Raw genomic sequence first — 20,293 nt, forward strand, 5'->3', positions numbered from 1 at the left:
AAAGAATACCGCGCCAATACGCGAGACCACTAACGCGATGCAGCACAAATCTTCGATGTATTTAAAAAACGGTTAGCCTAGTAAAAAAAAAAAAAATTTTACCAGAATCAGCATTCAGTTTTGAATATGTCCTGTGATATTCAACCAATTCCGATGATTGCCGGTTTTTGCAGAAAACAATTTTGAGCCCGATTAAATAAGCCCGACTAAATAAGCCCGACTTCTTATTTTTTGCACGCACATTCAGCGTAATTAAAAAACAGCTAACTTGACAAGAAACCGGTGGCTTTTTCTGAATCATTTTTGGCAAAATTTTAAATTTCGCCCAAAATACAGGATTTAGATTCAGAATTGAATGCTTATCGTGGAAATCAAATTTATTTTCCAATGGGCCTTAGGGTTTTTTAATTAAACTTAAAAAACGAAAAATTAAGAAAAGTCGGGCTTATTTACTCGGGCTTATTTAGTCGGGCTTAAAATTTTTTCTGCAAAAACTGACACTCATTGGAATCGGTTGAATATCACAGGGTATACTTACAATTGAATGCAGATTTCAATAAAATTGCTATTTTTTTCATTAAATCACTTGTTTTTTAAATACCCAATGTTTTTTAAATAAACCGAATATTTGACACTATGCTAACGCGCCAGTACGCTATAGCGCTAGCGCTATGCAGCAGAATATTCGGTGTACTTCAAAAACGGTTACCTAAATGAAAAAAAGAACAATTTTCCCGGAATCACCATTAAATTTTGAGTATATTCTGCGATTTTCAAGAAATTCCAATGAGTGTTAAATTTTACAGATTTTTGAGGGAAAATTCCCACGGTATTGGCGCTGGTTCGCACCAGCGCGCCAGTACGCTACAGCGTTAGCGATGTAGCAAGAAAATTCGGTGTATTTTAAAAACCGTTAACTTAATGAAAAACAAAACAATTTTATCGGAATCAGCATTCAATTATGAGTATATGCTGTAGTATTTAACCAATTCCAATGAGTGCAAGTTTTTGCAGATTTTTGAGGCAAAATTCCCACGGTACTGCGCCGGGGCGTACTGGCGCGCTTGTTTTTAAACTGGTTATCCGTTGTCATTACCATTTGAATACAGAGTTAAATTTTGTAATTTTACTATATCTAGATTTTTATAAAAACTTTTACTCGCGTTCGGTCCCCCATCTATTGTTACAAGTGCACAAGATATTTTTTTGTTTTTTCCGTTTCCGCGTTTAATAAACTTGATTACATCCAGCAGCACACATAAAGCTCAAATGACACATTATTTTTTTCTTTTTCTTCTTCATACCAGAACACATCCAGAATACATCAAAAAGGTTGATGGATTTTTACTTTGTATCTTTTTTCTTGCAATGTCTCCTTGGTAAACCGCGGATATTCTTTTCTCCTGATTGGGGCTATATAAAAATAGAGAAACAACTTCTTATCTATAACATGTGGCCAAGCAATGTTCCTTTTTCCTTTTTTTGGTTGGTTGATTTTTTGCCGTTTTTCTTTATGGATCATCGATATAACTGTATATAATAATAATATATATATGTATATATATATATATATAAATGGATAGAGATAAATTGTGGAATCCGTATATGAACACCCTGGAAAATATGCGTTTTTTTTGTTTTTTTTTGTTTTTAGACATGTGTGTAGGATTTTAAACCAAAGCATAACGTGGTTGATTGTTTTTTGAAGGAGGAGAGCCAAAGGTTTACGTTTGCATCCATCGAATCCAGTAGACACAGGAAAAAGTAGAGATATGTGGAGTGAGAGAGCGAAGGAGTGGCTAAGAACAAAATGAGGGAAAACAAAACAAAACAAAAAAAAAAGATTGGCACAACAAATGTCGTTCGATTTTTTTCCATCATGTCTATGGGAAATGTTTGACTTCTCGCGTGATTTTCTGTTTTGGTTTTCGTTATTATTACAATTTCTTTCTTTGCGAATGCCATGGGTAACTTGGAAAGAGGGAACGAATCAAAGGACAGATAACAGAGAGAACGTTTGCCGACTAAAGTACTCGATTGGAAGGACTAAACATAAACACGAATCAATCGACGGTAAATTTCACGGACGAAAAGGAAAACCAAAAAAAAAAAAAAGAAAACGAAACAAAAATAAGTGGAATAATTCTCTTCATAGCGCACACCCGAAAGAGGAAAATGATAAGAAAAAAAATAAGAATTGTAGAATATTTGTGAAAGAAAAATCCTAATCCAAACGAAAACTGAAAAAATCGTAACCATAGTATATAAATCATGCCCTTGTCGATGAGGAATGTGGCCAATAGCAAGTGACAAAAATCCGGGAAACAACTTGTCCAGAGATAATGGGCCATGGGTGGAGGAGACGGAGGAAAGATTTGCAAGAAAATATCAACAGAGATACGTCGATACACGCAATTGGATAAGTCTCTTTTGCTTTAAATGTTAGAGGTGGCCATCGTTTCACTCTTTTCTGAAAAACAAAAAAATACCTTGGAGTAGCAAATTCATCGGTAATAATTATAATAATCGTAGTGTAGTGGGGTAGATTAGGAATATCATAGACTATATAATAGAAAAATTGATATGGAATTAAACAATGCCGGATCGAAGGGAAGCGGTGGATGTAATGTGCGCTTTAGTCATCTGAAAATGTTGTGTCGTTAGAGCCTGGCTCGAACTGATAGAAAGAAGCCAATGGGTGTGGGCATCCATCAATCTTTGTAGTTTTCGTTACTTTATCCAGTTTTTTTTTTCCTCTTTCGCTATCACACAATCACGCACTCTCAACCAATATGTTTGCTGCTCATTTTTCTTCACTTAACACCAAGGTGATCCATCACAACAGCGATCATAATGGCAATGACGATGAACGCGGCGATAATGATGAGAACAACGTGCTGATCTGTCAGTCGTTTCGGCATCTTGCTCGCCATCTAGAAGCGTGAAAAGAAAACAAGACGAAGAAAATGTGAACGAACGACGAAGAAAAATCGATAAGAAAAATCAGATTAGGATACAGGCAAAAGCTACCGTGAACTCACCACACAGGGCGCTATTTTTCAAACATAACATTTTTTCTCCAATTACTGTTTTCTTTTACCTGACTGGAAGAATTCTGCTGCGAATCGATCGTCGACTGCTGCTCGGCTTGACTTGATGGAGTGCAAAATGTTTTCAGAGGTGAATAAGCTCCTGGAATCTCACCATCTTGGCACAAACGGATTGGACAAACCCTGACAGCGTATTCGGTGCGCGATTCTAATCCGTCCACGGCCATTTCGCTTTCCGAGCACCGTCTCGTCTGCGTCATCGTTCATTTAAAGGATTACAAAGCGTGACAATCAAACTATACCAACACGAAAGTACCACTATAGGTTCCGGTGATTCTCTGGTCCGTATCACCTCTACGAGATAGATGATGCTGTCGCTGGATACAGGTAATCGATAGGCTGACCAAACGATACGGCAGCTAGTTTCCGTCAGGTCCAAAACTTCCGGTTCTGTGAACATCAATAGAGACACACGAATACGTCAATGCCGTGTATCGATAAAGATGCTGGGGCGCTTATAATTCAATAAAAGTTTACTTTTCAGAGTGGGCGGTGGGGCTCTGGTCGTCGTGAATACGATGTCTTCGGAATAAGGTCCCTCACCCACTTCGTTGCGAGCGCATATCCGGAACGTGTAAGAGGTCGATTCTTTGAGTTTCGGTACTCGGTAGCTATGACTCGTGCCTTCATAAACTAGATAGTACCTAATTAAAAAAAAAAGAAAAGTTGTGAACTGCCATGAATATTTCTTTCGAGTGGTTCATGAAATCAAATTGACGCATGGGAAATCTTGCCGTACTTGTCGCTGCTGTCTTCTTGCATTTCCACAGAGTAGTGGATGAAATCAAGGTTTTTGCCATCGGCCCAGCGCAGTTTCAGGCTGTTATGATTGGCTTGAACGCACTCGAGCCGTGGTGCGTCGGGTGGTAAAGGTCGAGTACTGAACTTGAAAGCTGTCGAGTAAGGACCGACGCCGATAGCGTTAGCTGCTTGAACGCGAACTCTGTAAATGGCACATTGCACAAAAGTAGGGGAATAATATTTAAAGTTTAGAGCGAGAGAGAGAGAGATCGAGCAGTCATATATTGAACGAAACCGACCTGTAGGTGGTATCGGGAGTCAGAGAATTGGCGTCAAAGGTAGTTGAGGCATCGTTGGTGGGGAACGTTCCCCTATCACCGATTTCCACGTTGTAGTGCGTGATGGACGAGCCGTTGCAATGAGGAGCGTTCCACGAAAGGCTGAGACTGGTCGCCGTGACGGAAGTGCATCGTAAACCCGAAACGGATGCCGGAGATGATGCCAGTGTAGTCACTGAAGAAACTGGAGAGAACACGCTGACGCCGATGGCATTAACGGCCTACAAGAGAAAAAGAACAACATCGCGAATGTGAAAATGCGTAACTAAAAAATAAACAAAAAAAAGTTATGTAAAAATACTTGAACACGGAAATGGTAAGTGGTCCATGGGTGTAATCCTTTGGCTTCGAGCTGCTTTGCTGGCCCACTGTGATAGGGCGTGAAAATGAGTTGATCTACATCAACCGATTCTTCTGCATGGCCGTTCGTTTGCACCTCCCCAGAGTCGTTCAATGAACAGACGCTAGGGCTCTTGGTGACACGTGGATGAGGTGCCATTTCCAAACGATATTCATGGACAGCAGAGCCATTGTTGTCAGGCTCGTTCCAGACGAGCGACACCGAATGCGCCGATCGATTGGTTACCAACGGCTGAACCGGAGCACTGGGAACACCTGGACCGCTCTTGATCTCAAATGACTCGGACCATGGACCGAACTAAACGCGAACAAGACATAAATCATATTCGTCATAATAATAGACCTTTTCTTTGAATTTATGAGCGGAAAATAGCAGGAAAAATGGAACGTACTCCGATACGATTGCTGGCCCGCACTTGAAACGCGTAGCACCTTCCAGGAAGAAGAGACGCAACGAGGCATTCGGTCTCATAGCCGGAGAAGACGATTCTGGTACTGTTATCCGGGTTGATCATGTTTACTTCGTACTGGGTTACCAGCGATCCGCCATCGTATTCCGGCTTTGCTATTATTTGAAAAAGAATTCAGAATTCAATTGAAATGCCGTCAGCAAAATGCAACCACAAGAGCCATTCACAAACAATTTTCATTGTTGTTGTTGTTGTTGTTGTTGTTATTATTATTTACCCCATCCTAGTTGCAAACTGGTAGATCGCACTTTGCCCACTAAATGTGGAACGGCCGGGGCTCCGGGACAAACGGGCTCCGTCGTGACGATTAACGTCTCCGAGGCGTCGCTGTGCTCTTGACCGTTAAAACAAGAGATCCGGACGCGGTAAGTGGTGCCAGGGGTCAGTTTATCGCAGGTGAATTCTGTTTCGGCCCCGTTCCAGACGGGTGAAAAGCCTGCGCCAGAATCTATTTCCAGGGAGTATTGTTTAACGGGCGCGCCACCCGTGTCCAATGGCGGGTCCCAACGAACGCGGAAACTGTGCGCCTGGATGCGTCCCTTGACGCTGGGCCGAGCGGGAGCCGCTGGCCGGTCTGCCGTCGTGGACATGCTCGTCTCATCCGACCATCTCGACAGGCCGTCGTCATTTTGGGCTTGCAACTGTATAACAAGATCAACAACGCAATTCGTTTAACACGGGGGAGGAAAATGTCAAAAGGCCATGGCGAACAACTCAGCCATTTGCACTCAAACTGCTAATTCAATCCATCACCCATTTGATTGGATCAATCGGAGTAGAGCCGTTCACCCAACTTTCAAAACTTGACACGTCCCACGTGACTTACTCTGAATCGGTAAGAAGTGCTGCGAGTGAGGCCGGTGCAGGCGTATTCGTTGTCGAGGCCGTGGTAGACGTTGAGGAAACCGTGACCCGAATCGGGATCGGCCATCTGGAGCGTGTACAACATATCGGCCGTGGATGGAGTCCAAGTCAAAATGATCTGCTTGGCCGTCGCAGAGCGTAAAGTGGGCGGCGGAGGCGGTGGAGGCGGTGCGCCCATCGTCGTGGCTTTGAGGACTTGACTCCATCCGCTGGTTCCGATTTCGTTGCAAGCGGCCAGCCGAATTGCATAGCAGGTGGACGATTGCAGTTTGCTAATGGCGAACTGCTTGTTGCGGCCGCGATAAGCTTCGCTGTACTGGTCGTTGCCGTCGTCGCACTCGAGAATGTAGTGGATGACGGGCGAGCCGTTGTCCGGCGGCGAGGACCAGCGCAGCAGCAAACTGTTCCTCGTCCGGTTCTGCAGTTTCGGCGGGAGCGGCGTGTCGGGCGGACAGGCATCCGTGCGAAAGTCAACGACCGGAGCATCTTTGACCTTTATCTGATTTACTAAGGCACTCACGCGGATCCAATAATCCGTGCCCGGTTGCAGATCCATCAACCTGATGTCATTATTTCGTTTTGGGGTAACGTGAAAATGTTGTCAACTTTGTTATTATTCGATAAAACACGAAGACAAGACAAAAGCAAACGACGGTAATAATACGCAAAGAAAAGCTATTCGTGGCGTGTCTGTGACAAGCCAACCGTAACTACCTGAAATGACATTCTTTGCCACGGTAACTGCACTTCTCTTGAGAGCTGGACGATTTGCTGGCGCTCGTCTTCTGTCCAATCACGGCCTCGTACAATACATCTAACACCGCCGAATTTCTGGCCAGTTCCACGGCCGTAATCGATTCGACTATCACAGGCTCAACGGGTTTCCAGCTAATGGTGGCCGATGTCGAATCGATATCGCCCACCTACACATGAAATAAAAAAAAAAGCAAAACGGTGAAAATAATAATTACAAAATCCCCAAGAATTTCTCAGTTTTTATTTATTTATTTTTTTAAATCAATAGTTGAGTTAACTTCTTGTAACAGACCTGAGGCGCTCCAAGTTCGGTTATTCGTTCCGCCAACGCTTCTTGATGGGTTTTTTTATCTACCTCCGCTTGGTGATGCTGGTCTTGGCCACCTGAAGGCAAACTCATTTCCGGCATTCCATTTTGATTGCGGTCTTTCAGCTTTCGAATGTTGTTGTTATCTGCAAATATTTTTTCCGTGGAAATGTTACGTTGCATTTAAAAACGAAACGCGTAACAAAGCAATCAAATTAGTTTGCGCTTAATTGCGGCGTCAATCCGAAAAGAATGAAACACTGGGCTGACCTTTCTTTGGAGAAGTGGGTGGCGTTTCCATTGCGGATGGTGTGGCCGGATTAAGGACGGCCATTGTCACTCCGCTCCCCGTTTTGCTCGACCTACTTTCCAATTTTTTGCGAAGTTTGGCTGATTGTCTCTGGAGCCGTTCATTTTGGTAATTCACCGGCGAAGGCGGAGATGGAGAAGGACCTGTCGGCAAAAAATCATTATAATAAAGATTTAAAGAAAATAAGCCAACATAAAAAAAAAAAAATAAATAAATTGCCAATGAAATTGCCACCTTCTGGAATCTTCCGCTCATTTTTTTTTTTTTCATACCCCATAAACAGAACCATGAAATAGTTATTATAACATCAACGTCGACCTGGCAACGCGAAGGCATCAAAGATACCAAAAAAGAACATCGGCCCCTCCTGCTGTATCTGTTTACAATCTCAGTGGATTTCGTTTGATAAGAGAAAAACGAACCCCACAATAAAAATAAAAATTCTAAAAACGAACTCGTCATTCGACAACGTGGCAACGTTTCTCAGAAATATTCTCAATCATGGCGGCGCCCAGAGAAGTAGAGAGAGAGTTGTGCAAGTCGATACCTTTGGTGGTACTCGTAGCCGACGACATGTTGTAACCATGAGCTGCTGGATGGTGGTGATGATGTTGCTGGTGATGTTGCGAATGTGGCGGTCGTGTAGCACCGTGGTTAATCAGACTGGGCGGTCCACCGTAACCAACACCTCCACCGCCCGTTCCATTCGATCCGTAGTAGAGGGGTGGCGTCGTCGTCGTCGGTGGAGGTCCATGCGTCGTGCCCTTGAGAAACAACAAAAGACTTGCTTGATGAAACAGAAACACACGCAGCAAAACAACACGAACAAATATGCGGGTAAACCCTTTAAGTCTACCCTCCTTTCCCGATCGTTAAGTTTTCACACCTCCAATTCATCCATGATTATGTAGATGAGGCGGGGTGGGGGAGGCGGTGTTAACTGCGTAGCAAGTGACAAACGTGTAGGAACACACACACTAAAACTGATGGATCCAGACATAAAATAAGATCGGCCTTTTTTTTTTTGTAGTACCGATTCTGTATGCGTGTGCGGTAAACGTGGCACGGCTGACCAATCAGCTAGCGCCAGCTCGTGCACGCGGCACAGATGGCGCACAGCGCCAGCGCGTCAGCAATTCTCTTCGTTCTCTCATATCTCGTTGTGCCGAAATAGTATCCTTTAGACAACGCGCAATCGAAAGCTCTTTAATCGCGCCCCGTTGCCATCGCAGCAGTATTGAGATAGAGGAAATATCGTCACTCCTGGAAAAATAATTGTGATCTTTCCCAAAGAATCCAGAAAAATAAAAGCAAAAGAATGCGGATATTGTACTGAAAGTAATAAAAAAAAAAAAGGGGGGACCCCTATTAAAACAAAACCGGTTTTTTGGGGGGGTTTGTTTAACTCTTCGCTTTAACCTCTCACAAGAAGGAAAAAAAGCCGGTTTTTTTCCCTTTGTAACGACGTTTTGTTTACCGAGAACTGGAGAAAAAGAAAAATCTCAGCTGTTGCGATGGCTGCCTCGTTCCGGCATAAGATAAATAAATAAATAAAGAATCAAACAATAAAAAATCAAATGACATCTATTCTCTATCGATAAAGAAGATATTGCTTTTTTTTTTTTTTGAAACGCGTAAAGGGAAAACATTGTGCGTTACTCGTCGTCGTCAAGTCGCTTTTATTTCTTGTGTCTCCCCGTGGTATGTATAAATAATTCACAGCGACGGGATGCTTTTTAGGGATTTCCCGGTAAAGTGAACACGTAACAATCTATTTCGAGACGAAGACGAGTTACTCGATTCTTTTTGCCTTCATTTTCCGATTATTTCCTCCGCCCTCCTCTTCGCAATTTAATCCCCCCCCCCAGTTCGTGCACACGCCACCCCCTCCACCCCACTTCTTGCGATTATTGGAAACAAGTCGATACTTTATTCATTCATCTCTGCAACGCATGGGATACTAGCCGTAATCAATTTTAGCCAGAAATGCTTAAATATGAATTGAATCCGTTTAAAATGTAGTCCGCTGAAAAGTGCAAGGGAAGGAAGAAATCTCTCATTTTTCTTTTAATCTGATCGGCGTATTTGACGTCATCAAGAGGCAATTTGCGTCGTGTATCTTTGACGCCCTGCCATTTCACGAGAGATACTTTTCTACAGGCTGTCAATCTTTGATGAGCTTCGATTGGATGGCACGAACCATTCAAGAAAAACAAGTAGAAAAAAAAAGCAAAACAAAAACAAGAGTGGGCGATGACATCGCAGTGACGTCACTCGGATAGGGATCGAGAGAGGACAAGAAAAGGACGGAAAAAAAAAAATCAATACTTACATAGTGCGGGGGCGGCGGAGGTGGATGTGGCGGCGGCGGAGTGGCGAGCGGTAAAACTCCCAAGTTGTTCGTCTGTTGTGGCGGTGGCGGTTGTAGCGGTGCGGCAGTTGCCGCTCCCAAAACAGTCGGCGTTGTTGTCGACGTTGTTGTTGTCGTTGTTGTTGTTGCCCCATCCGCCGTCGTCGTCTGCTTGTTAGCTGCCGCCGCGGCTGCAACAGCGGCCGCAACAGCCGCCGCCGTGGCGGCAGGAGCTGGTGATAAAATAACATGACGCAATGTGCCTCTTTCATCGACTATCTGTTGAAGAACGTGGCCGGGTGGCACTTGGACAGGCAGCGGCACAGGAGGTGATCCCGTTGACACCATCCGCACCGTTGCCGGACCTATAAAGAAAACACAAACGATAAAAAAAAATTTGTTTAGATGTTATATTAAAAGAAAAAAAAAGGTCAACATGGAGTTACACCATAATGTTGTAAGGCGAGAAACAGATACGAGAGAAAGAATTCAATTAGAGGACAATCGCGATTAAGAACGTTAAATCCAGCTCGAAACTTCCTATCAAATAAGCGTTACACCATAAGGCTCGCACACGAATCGGCTTTACAAAAAAGAAGAAGGAAAAGGTGATGTCTTTCACCTGAAAATGGATGAATGTCGTATATCAGCTCGTCTTTTTCTCCTATGCCCCAAAAATTGTTCCCCTCTAATCTGGTCTGTGTCCTGCGTGCGTACATTTACCCGCAGATTGAAGAAAGCAAAAAAAAATAAAAATAAAAATAAATAAATAAATAAATAAATAAATCAAACCCGTGGCAATAGAAAAACTCGTCGCATTGGGATTAGAGAGAACTGGAGAGTAGCAGTGACAAATGATCTTCTATTCAAACAGGGAAAAGAATCTGAATAATTCTTTTTTTATTTTTCCTTTGAAATCTCCATGTCTTTGTCGGAGTCCTTTTTCATTTGTCCGCTTCATCTTAGAATGGCAGAAAGAGAAACTCCAAGTATTTTCTGTACTTCGTTTTTTTAAAAATGAAAACCAAAAAAACTACGACGCAATTTACGAGAGGAGGTAAGAGTTTGATGTATGCGTAGCTTAACGCAATCATACCTCACCAAATCTCGTCTTCGTAAAATGAAAGTTCATCACTGGAAAATACAGCGCGGACGCTAGGAAACAAGGGCACGGCCTACGGCCAAATCGATTTTCTAACATGAAGCGAGGGACGAAGAGGAGAAAGGTCACAAGTGAATACGCACTAGTTCTCCGTTTCGCCGTCGAGCGCCTACACTAACGTCAAACTGCTGACACTGACAGTCAAATATTTCCAAGAAACGTTAATCATTCATTCAATTGTCACCATAGCCAACCTTCTCCTTTTTCAAACGCGTTTGACTTTCTTCCTACCTCCACCGCAGTCACCACCTACACCTCCTACACCCATATTTTTTTTTTCTCTCGCAATCCAGCCGGAATAGAGATTAGCATGTTCTTTTTTCCTCCCCATTTTCGCTGCTCCTCATTTTTTGTTTTGATGCATAGCAGAAAATAAAAAAAAAAAAACCGGGAGAAACAGACATCTGGTTGTAGAATGGCGCACATCTCTGACACATCGAGGGGAGTCGGAAAAGTTAATGGTAACTCCATATGGCGTCAATGAAAATATCTTAAATAAATAGGGATAGATACTATTTACTACATCGTGTTATACCCTTTCTTTCTCTATCAGTTGGCTCATCGATCAAGTGTCAGGCACGTCCACGTCATCGCAGACTGGACGCTTTACGTCTGCAATAACAACGCCGGCCCGCCTCAAGCGGACACCAATATTACAACCATTTCTACAGGGACTGCAAAGAACTAATACGGCTAGAACTATATACCATCGCTGGCCTTCTCTTGATGGTGCTACAGTGTCGTACTTTTGACGTCACTACTTCTTTAAGGGGGGAGGAGGAAAAAAAAGAACGAGATTGTCGGCGGAGGGCGGTAGGAGGACGAGGAGTTCCCAGCGAAAAAGAGATCAATAGTGGAGGGACTGTTACTTATGTACAGCAGGTCTTGCCCTCTGCCCCTGCACACAATCCAGTCCGACAACGTCCTTCCCCCTCTTTTTTTTTTTCGGGAGTCCGTTCGAACAACAGCTGCACGTATACAATTTCTTTCCCTCTTCAGTTACCTCACCGTCTTTTTCTTAAATATTATTTAACATCACACATTTTTGGGGGAAAAGAGGCTACTACTTTATCTAGATGAAAGCAGTTGGATTCCAAGCTATTCTCGCCCTTTTTTTTAATATAATCCAATTCAATAGCTAAAAGCAAGTCACTGCCACGTCTTATGTCAACGCCATGACGAGGACTCTTCTTCGACGCGCGTAATATGAAAAAAACAAACACGTGATTTACTGCAGACATCGGGATATACGCACACACAAAACACACTCATATTTCTACTATAAACATTGCGTAGGAAAAAAAAAAAGTCATCGTCATCGCAGTATTTTGTAAAGAAATCCATCTTTTTTGCACGTCTCTCTTTTTTTTTTTTTTTTCAAGAGAAAACGGGATTTTTCCTCACGTTACGCGCAAGTTCGGTGAGTGCGCACAAGTTGTTGCATGCGCGCATTTTTCGTTACGCCAACGTTGTGTATATTTTTTTTTTCCCTGTTTGTTTGGCCTAATTCCATATAAGGAGGAGGAGACGAAAAAAAAAACAACAACAGAATACCCCAAGTGGAAAGTGTGTATGCATGCGTGGCAGACCGGAAAATTGTTGTTTCTCTCCCACCTAGGAGCCACACGCACCTGTCGATGTTCCTTATTCGTTTTTTTTTCCTACAATTTTTTTTATTTGTTAAATAAGACCGGCATTTGCGTCATTGAATGTGTATCACATTTTTATAGATAAGAACCGGATTTGAACGAAAAAAAAAAATAATTAAAAAAGCACCGCGGCAAAACAAGCGAGATTATTTGCGTTGCTGAGTTTGTACCGTACCCAGTCGATGTAGAGTTATTAGGATGATGTTTCGTCTCATTTCACTGCCATGCCGTATCGAGTTTCTTCTAGCAAATTACCTTCGTCAACATTATCATCCATCCCTGCCGCACGGTGGGTGTCCATAGCTATCTAATGATCAGGTAAGCTAACACGAATGGGCGGCGTATGGCCGTCTGCATGCGCACGATTACGATCTTCATCGTACCTCGTATAGTACACGGCTCAATCTTTTCATACTTTTCTCTAGTAGCAAACGAAAGTAACTGTAATTTGTAGATTGCCTACAGCCGTATGTGCAAAGTCACATCATCGCTCGCCTATTGGCCACGTTCGCCCACCCTCTTCGAGAATCACGTTTCCGTTCCCGGGCAGGCCGGGAGAACGGGCGGTGGGAGGGGGGCCACTGCGTGTTATTGACGTCACTACTGCTCCAATCACTGACGAACAGAAAGACGCTGTTTTCTTTTTACCATTTGCAAATCGAAATTTTTCTTTTTCTGATTTGCCAGCCAACAGCAGATCAAAATGCGCCCGTCATGGGTAGCCATAGACTTTGCTAAATCAAAAAGACGGTCATCGTCATTCATCATTGCTCCTCTGTTTACTCTCAAAAGTGAAAACGCACGAGACTGGGAATCTAGTTTCTTTTTTTGCCCGCTCGTCTTCTAAGGTCGACAACTGACACGAAACACGTCGACAGACTGGCCAGACAAGGACAGCTTCTCTCCTCTCTCCATCTTCCCTCCTTTTTCATTGACATTTTCGTGGTATTCGGTCTATGTTTTCAGTTCGAAACCCGACAAGTAGCAGACACACATTGAGCAATAGATTGGCGAAGACATCCAAGTGCTGCCAAGAAAATCGTATGGATCCCACCACCCTCCATCCTCTTTTCCTCCTGCAATTCAATTTGGATCCCTTTTCTTTCTTTTTTTTTCGGTTGATCATTGCACAATACATCATTCATTCATTACACGAGAGTCTTGTAGTGGTTTGGATTTAAAAAAAAAAAAAAAAAAAAAAGAATTAAACTCTTTGTGTGCGCATTTTGCCGGGCTGGACAACTTGTTATCGTGCAAGATTAACGAGACGGTTATCGGAGAACTGCCTTCTAGACGCATCGAATCGCGTACAGAAAGTTCAAAAAGTCTCGTGTTTTGTTGAAAACGAATCTTTTTTCTCGAGTTCGGAAGAAAAGAAACTGTTAGATAGTGAGAGAAAAAAAAAATAAAGACGGAAATAAACGGCCGTCACTGGCACAAGAAAAATAGGGGGGAATGAAGAGAGGAACTGTCTACAGTTTCCAAGGAGTGCCCCCAAACCAACAAGGCGAGTGCGCTATCTCCATGCAGTACATGAACGACATCTTTCACTAGTACGAACCATCTGTCTAAGATATAAGAATGTCGTTTTGCCTAGTTTCTTTTTTTACTCCCCCTCTTTTTTTTTCTTTTTTTTTTTTTTTAACTAAAACAGTTTTTGCTCTCTCCAGTTTTCTCCTGTGCTGAAGCAAATCGTTTTTCGCGCAAGCAAAACGAAGAAGAAAAATAAACTTTCCTCCTAATTAAATTGAGTTCTATATACGGAACGCAAGATCGTGAATTAGATAGACGACCGACGGGTCGTCTAGGCCGCGATAACAGAAAGAAGAAAAAAAAAAGAGAAGGGACCGGCATACTAAACAAGCAGTCGACTGATGAAATAACAAACTTGCGACACGGCCACTAACTAGGGGTTATCAATGATGGACGTCTTCAACTCCAGCACACACACACACACAAAAAAAAAATATTAAAGATATATGTGAAAGAGCTAGAGAATGAAATGCCTGCTGTGTCTGAAAGTCTTGACAGTTCAACCATGAAACGGCGACTTGTGTTTCGCTTCTGGAATGAGAGGGGGGTTTTTCCACGCACCAAGAAAACAAAAACCCCCAGAGCCAGACATGGGACGGCCAAATTTGTTTATGGACGGAAAGATGGCCAGACGCGGACAGGGAGTGGCTCATGTGCACATCTTGTTGGCTTGACTGACTTTGAGATGTGTTTAATTTTTGTTTGCGTTTCCCACCATTTCTTTTTTGCTTTTTCGTTTACATCCTCCAGCCATCAGAAATGCATGGGAGGTTCAAGTTCATTTGACTGACCGGATATCGACTCCAGCACCGCACACGCTCCGCAGTCGCACGAAATGGAACTCAAAAATGACCAATTGAGTCAAGTCGGAATAATGGAGAGCGTTTTCCAGCCGTGACGGGCACACAGAAAAGCTTCTTAACTCTTGGCGGTCTTCATCATCATCAACTGCCGCCCCCGCAGTAAAGCAACGGAGGGGGGAAATGGATTGTTAAAAGGGCCATGACCAAAAATAGCCTACGGGTGGGCAACCGGCCCTCGTCCCCACGGCCGCGTTTGTATTGTCCAATTGTCAATTCCTCGCAATCAACGAAGAGCTGGGCGAATGGACGTGCGGGTTGGACTTTCTCCTCTCTCTCTCTCTCGTTCTCTCCAAAAAAAAAAAAAAAGAAATACAGCGCCACTACCGTCACCCTTCATGTGCGTCACAAAACACAAACATGTTGTTGTCGGCGTCTGGCAGACGATAACAACTTGACACAGGCAAACAGAGGGATAGGGGACGCCCCAGTTTAAAAACAAAAAAAGAAATGGGCTTTAAAAAAAAAATACAAGGAAAAAAAAACGTACCTTGAATCACTTGAACTTGGCCGCCCATTTGTAGGCTGACCGTTTCGCCCGGATTGACATGCAAATGAACCACATGTTGGCCGGGAGCCGATGGTGGAGGTGGGCAAGAGGATGATGATCCACCGTGAAGGATAAGCATAGGTGTACTGCCGGAATTAGCTGCACTGGTTGCAGGCGGATTGTTGTTGTTGACGTTATTGTTGTTGATGGCGGCCGTTGTTGCAGTGCTGACCCCCGGAGACGATCCTCGTGAACGCCCAGAAGACGGCGATGGAGTGTATCGACCTCCACCGGAAGACGAATGCGTTTGGCCGGACGCACGTCTCTGTTGCGTGGCGCTGTTGTTCTGCGAAACAGATCGATGATTAGGCCGTTTGGGGCTCACGCTCGAACCTCGTCCTGCCCGGTGATTCCGTCCGCCTGGTCCACCACCGCCGCCACCTTTTCCCGAGCCACCAAACGCTGTTAAATGCGTCGGTGGGGGACCATTTCCCCCAGCAGGTCCTCCACCCATATGAAGGGCCGTCGGATCAAAAATGACTCCAGACGCGGGATCGTATGGTGGGGCAGCCAGCAATCCTGAATCGTACCCTCCGCCGCCTACACCGCCGAGGTATCCCCCATAGTCGGCCATACCGGCCGTCATAGGGTCGTGGTAAGCATGCGGATGTAAGAAATGAGGCGGCGGATGTGGGTGATGGTGTTGCGGTTGCTGTTGCGACTGGAAATGATGCGGATGACCTATCGAACCTCCTATGACGTGGTGGTGATGGTGGTGGTGATGATGCGGGTGTGCATGATGATGATGCGGATGAACGTAGCCGTGCTGTTGTCCACCTACCACCGGATGGTGATGCTGCGGCCAACTGTGCGCGGCTTGAGCCGTTGGCATTTGATGGTGCGGATAGCCGGCCATTGCCGAAGCATCGACTAGCACCGTCGTAAAACCCGTTTCCGTGTTAATAGCCACCGGTTCCATGACTCGCGGAGCGTGCACAACCGGACCGTGGTGTTGCTGCGGCTGTAAGTGCTGACGGTGGTGAACTTGTTGCTGCTGTCCGTTCATCCAGGAATAATCAACAGGAGGCAAAGGCAGCATGCCGGGCTCGGCCAAAATGGCGCCCATCATCCCTGCCATTGACGGCTGCTGCTGCTGCTGCTGCTGCTGTTGATGATGATGGTGCCCCAACTGAACTTTAGAGGCCGTCACTTCCATCTGTTGCTGCTGTTGCTGCTGCATCATCATCATGACTTCGTGTTCCAATTGAACGTCCGATTCCGTATGGCTACCCGACGTTCCGTGACCAGAATCCGGACTGGCAACGCTTAAATTGTCTTCTCCCATGCTGGGTGGTGGTAGAATGAGAGATGCGGATGCCACACGATGCTGACAAGAATCCACAACGTCACCGCCACTCGCTTCTTCTTCGTCAACTAGTTGATCCTTTTCTTTGGCTTCTTCGTGGTCCGTTTCGCTGCACAACGGGATGCTGGCAACAGGCATTTTTGGGTTACGATGTACAGTTGTGTCGCTTGATGCTGGGCTTGTTTCGTCGCTATTGACCGACTTGACTTGGGCCATCGCTGAAACTCGTTCACCAGTCTCTTTGCTTTTGTTTCGTCGTTTTCAGCGCATTTCTTCGTCGTTTATTTGCCTTTTTTTTTTCACCCAAACAACAGTCTGATTTGTCAAACCAAAACTGCAGTTTTTGTTGCTGTGGCAACAAAAAAAAATACCAAAGAAAACAATAAGACATTTGATTATTCATGGACGAGGTATTCTACGTATTATGATATTTTATTATTTGATATTTCCCTCTCATCAGCTTTTATACGATCGACTTTTGATCTTTTGTTCAGACCAATGTATTATGTAACGGGATTGCGATATTTTTCTTTTTTTGTGGGGGAGGTCTGCAAACAAACAATGCCAACGGAAACCCTCAAGGCTAGGAGACATTGAACGAAATCTATAAGCGGTTCCGGTATCCATTTTTGTTGAATCGAAATTATGTTGTTTTTTTTTTTTCTTTTTCACGAAACCGCCCACCCAGAATTCTAAGCATACACGCACATAGCGTATGAAAGAGAACTCTGTCACAAAGTTTTTACTTGTTACATTATTATTGTTGTTTTTCTTTTGCATTTTTGTTGAATGTTAAACCTAAATAAAGAAGTGGATCTGTCCTATGAATGAGAACTCGCTACGGACAGCTACTAGCGAAACGACATTGACTATTTAAACGTACTCCCCATTGACCTTTTCCTCTTTTTGAAGATTCATACAAGAAGTCACCACGTTCGACTGAAGGATTACACGCAAAAAAACTGACAGAAACAAGAATTGAAAAAAAAAAAACGCCCCCGCCATTTGTGACGTTTCGTTGGCGTTGTTTTATCAAAACGGATACGAGGAAAACGAACTGCAATTTCTTTTTAAAAAGCCGTGCAGAATTGCTGGGTCTTTTTTTTTTGAAGCATTTAGGGTTAAAATTGTTCGTCTTTAGGAGGATAGAATGGGGTGGATCGAGGCAATTCGCATTAAAGTGCCTTCAAGTATTTTTCTTGAGGACCAGTGACCTAGCAACCTGAATGCAACGTAAACGCCCCAAGAAACGGCCGTCTCCATAAACTCCTCTCTCTTTTGTATTTCTCTTGAGGGGGAAATTAAGATTTGAGGGGGGGAAAAACCCAACGGGGAAGACGAAGAAAGAGAGGGGAAAAAAATAATAATAAAAATCAAGTAAAAAGCAATGCCAAAAAAGCAAGAAAAGTCACGTTCGAAAACTTGATTCTCACACATTTCATGTGCTCTTAGTGTGCAATATGCCATTACAGTTTTGAAGGAAAAAAAAAAGAATTATTCATGTGCATAGGGGAAATAGCTAGCTAGTGGCAATGCACTTGCCAGGAAATGACATTTCACCTGCTCCGCCATAATAAAATTTTTCCTTCCCTGTCAAAGGCCTGGTTCCCATTTTAAAGTTAAATTCGAATAAACGAGAACTCACCAAACGAAAAGGGGGGACAGCTTAAAAAATTCTTTAACGCCCAAAAATAAGACGCAACAAACACATACACACACATACACAAACAATGGAGGAGCCCCAGCAAAAGAACACACTCACACACAACACACGAACCTGATGCCTGTGTATCGGTGACCGTTTTTCCCTACGGCCAGAACTTGTTGTCTTGACCACGAACGCACAAATACTGAAGTGAACGGAGGAAACGAGGCCCGATGTTGTGCATGCAATTCTCTCACGAACACGAACGCAGAGATACACACGTTACACACTCACACACACGCTTACACGCAAAGGGGACACAGAGAACGCAGAAGCAAGGGCAGGGCCGTTCTAGTCGAGTGTAGGATGGGAAATGAAGACTGCAGCGCGTGTAACAAACACGACGCCCTGAGAGAGAAAGGAGATTTTGACAGTTCAGACCTCTTCGTCTCTCTCTCTCTCTCTCTCTCTCTCTCTCTCTCTCTCTCTCTCTCTTTCTCTTTCTCTTTCTCTTTCTCTCTCTCTCTCTCTCTCTCTCTCTCTCCTCTCCTCTCTCTCTCTCTATGTGGACGTGATGCAGAAACGGGTAGGGACTCACAGAATGACAGTCTAATTTGAGGGGAAAATACAAAAAAAACTCAAGTGGGCGTAGACATCCGGCGTCACCGCCATTTTCCTACATGGATCTTATCGCCATCTTTTGGCCAATACAAGCACTTGGTTATGGAATTTTAAAATACAAAAAAACAAAAATAATCAAAATCAAATGAAAAGAAACAAAAATAAATCTTAATAGCCACAAAGCGTGAAATAAAATCGAAGATAGGAGTGCGTGTGAAAATAAGCGGTTCATTGCTGCCAGTCGCTCCCAAAGACTTTAGCAAAAGACAATGAAAATCAAATGTCTTCTGTAGATAAATATGTCAGCGGAAAGCAGACACCGTGCCTATAGAGGAGGGAACGTCAGTGAACTCTCCAAATAATGAAAGAGCGACATTACATTACACGGGTCTCCGACGATGTAGTGCGATGTTTAGTTTTTCGCTCCGACGGGGAAGTGCGCTGAGATGCCTTGTTTGTATGTCGTGACAAAGTGGCTTGAAGACAACTACGGCAATGGAAAATTGAAGTTACAGTAAGAAACAAATTGGGAAGCGTCAGAGAGAACGATGTCTGAACTGATTAATGTCACGTACGTATGTCTGAATCCCATGTTAACATTATTTTTGCAGAGACGTCTGCCAATACTACTTCTTTTCCCTCATCACCGACGACACTGCAGTACAGTAAATACTTTAAGGTTTTCAATGACTTTACACAGAAACAGACATTAACGTTGAATTTATTTTTTTAAGTCTGATATAATCAGGACTTTGCATAAGAAATTAAAGTTGAATTAATAATAAAAAAGTTGGTACAACTACATCTACAGTGCATCGCCTAAGAAGCAGTCATAATCTTAGTAAGAAGCACTGAAACAGCATGTTTTAATTACAGGAACCAACAAAGATTTAGCAATATTTGCAAATGACAATTTTCTTACGTTAGCTCTGAATAAGCCTACCCTTCATAGTTCGGTGGAATAATTTGTTGTGTGCTTCTTCCTTTGCATCCCGTATTCTTTAATCCAAGACAAAAGGATTCACCCAAAACTACACAGTTACGCGCAAGCCATATTTAAAAACACTTTTATAATAGATCTAGCATTTTCAAACAAAAAACCATCAAGCGAACGTGAGTCCCTTGTGTTTTTTCGTTCTAAATACTATCAACACTTTTCCTAATTATCGTTATTAACTCGTTAAGTAAATACTTTTTGTCTTTCTCTCTTAAAATGAGGCGCAGTCGTTATGTTCCAAAATATTTAGATATTTAATCCAGTTGGGGAACGATTAAAATCAAATTTGGAACCTTAAAATTCCATTTGCATATTTTTTGACAGCGCAAGTCACCGACCTGTCACACCAACTGCGACTACGTAG

General features: G+C 43.5%; 1 protein-coding gene and 1 long non-coding RNA gene across 2 annotated transcripts; both read right to left on the bottom strand.

Moving 5' to 3' along the window:
* Positions 1-1,190: 1,190 nt before the first annotated feature.
* LOC130691019 (fibronectin type-III domain-containing protein 3A-like) lies at positions 1,191-16,918 on the bottom strand. Its single transcript, XM_057513918.2, has 16 exons — positions 15,301-16,918; positions 9,589-9,971; positions 7,804-8,020; positions 7,217-7,399; positions 6,932-7,092; positions 6,598-6,806; positions 5,846-6,443; positions 5,237-5,660; positions 4,942-5,114; positions 4,491-4,847; positions 4,151-4,410; positions 3,850-4,053; positions 3,588-3,754; positions 3,367-3,500; positions 3,101-3,301; positions 1,191-2,933 (listed from the first exon to the last, which is right to left on the bottom strand). The coding sequence occupies exons 1-16, from the start codon at positions 16,880-16,882 to the stop codon at positions 2,814-2,816; spliced, it is 5,373 nt and encodes a 1,790-aa protein (XP_057369901.1). The 5' UTR covers positions 16,883-16,918; the 3' UTR covers positions 1,191-2,813.
* Positions 16,919-16,949: 31 nt separating this feature from the next.
* On the bottom strand, positions 16,950-18,963 carry LOC132087888 (uncharacterized). Its single transcript, XR_009420797.1, has 3 exons — positions 18,883-18,963; positions 18,312-18,816; positions 16,950-17,015 (listed from the first exon to the last, which is right to left on the bottom strand). It is a non-coding gene; the product is annotated as an uncharacterized LOC132087888 (long non-coding RNA).
* Positions 18,964-20,293: the final 1,330 nt, after the last annotated feature.

This window comes from Daphnia carinata, chromosome 1 (genome assembly GCF_022539665.2).
Source record: "Daphnia carinata strain CSIRO-1 chromosome 1, CSIRO_AGI_Dcar_HiC_V3, whole genome shotgun sequence".
NCBI classification, from domain to species: Eukaryota; Metazoa; Arthropoda; class Branchiopoda; order Diplostraca; family Daphniidae; genus Daphnia; species Daphnia carinata.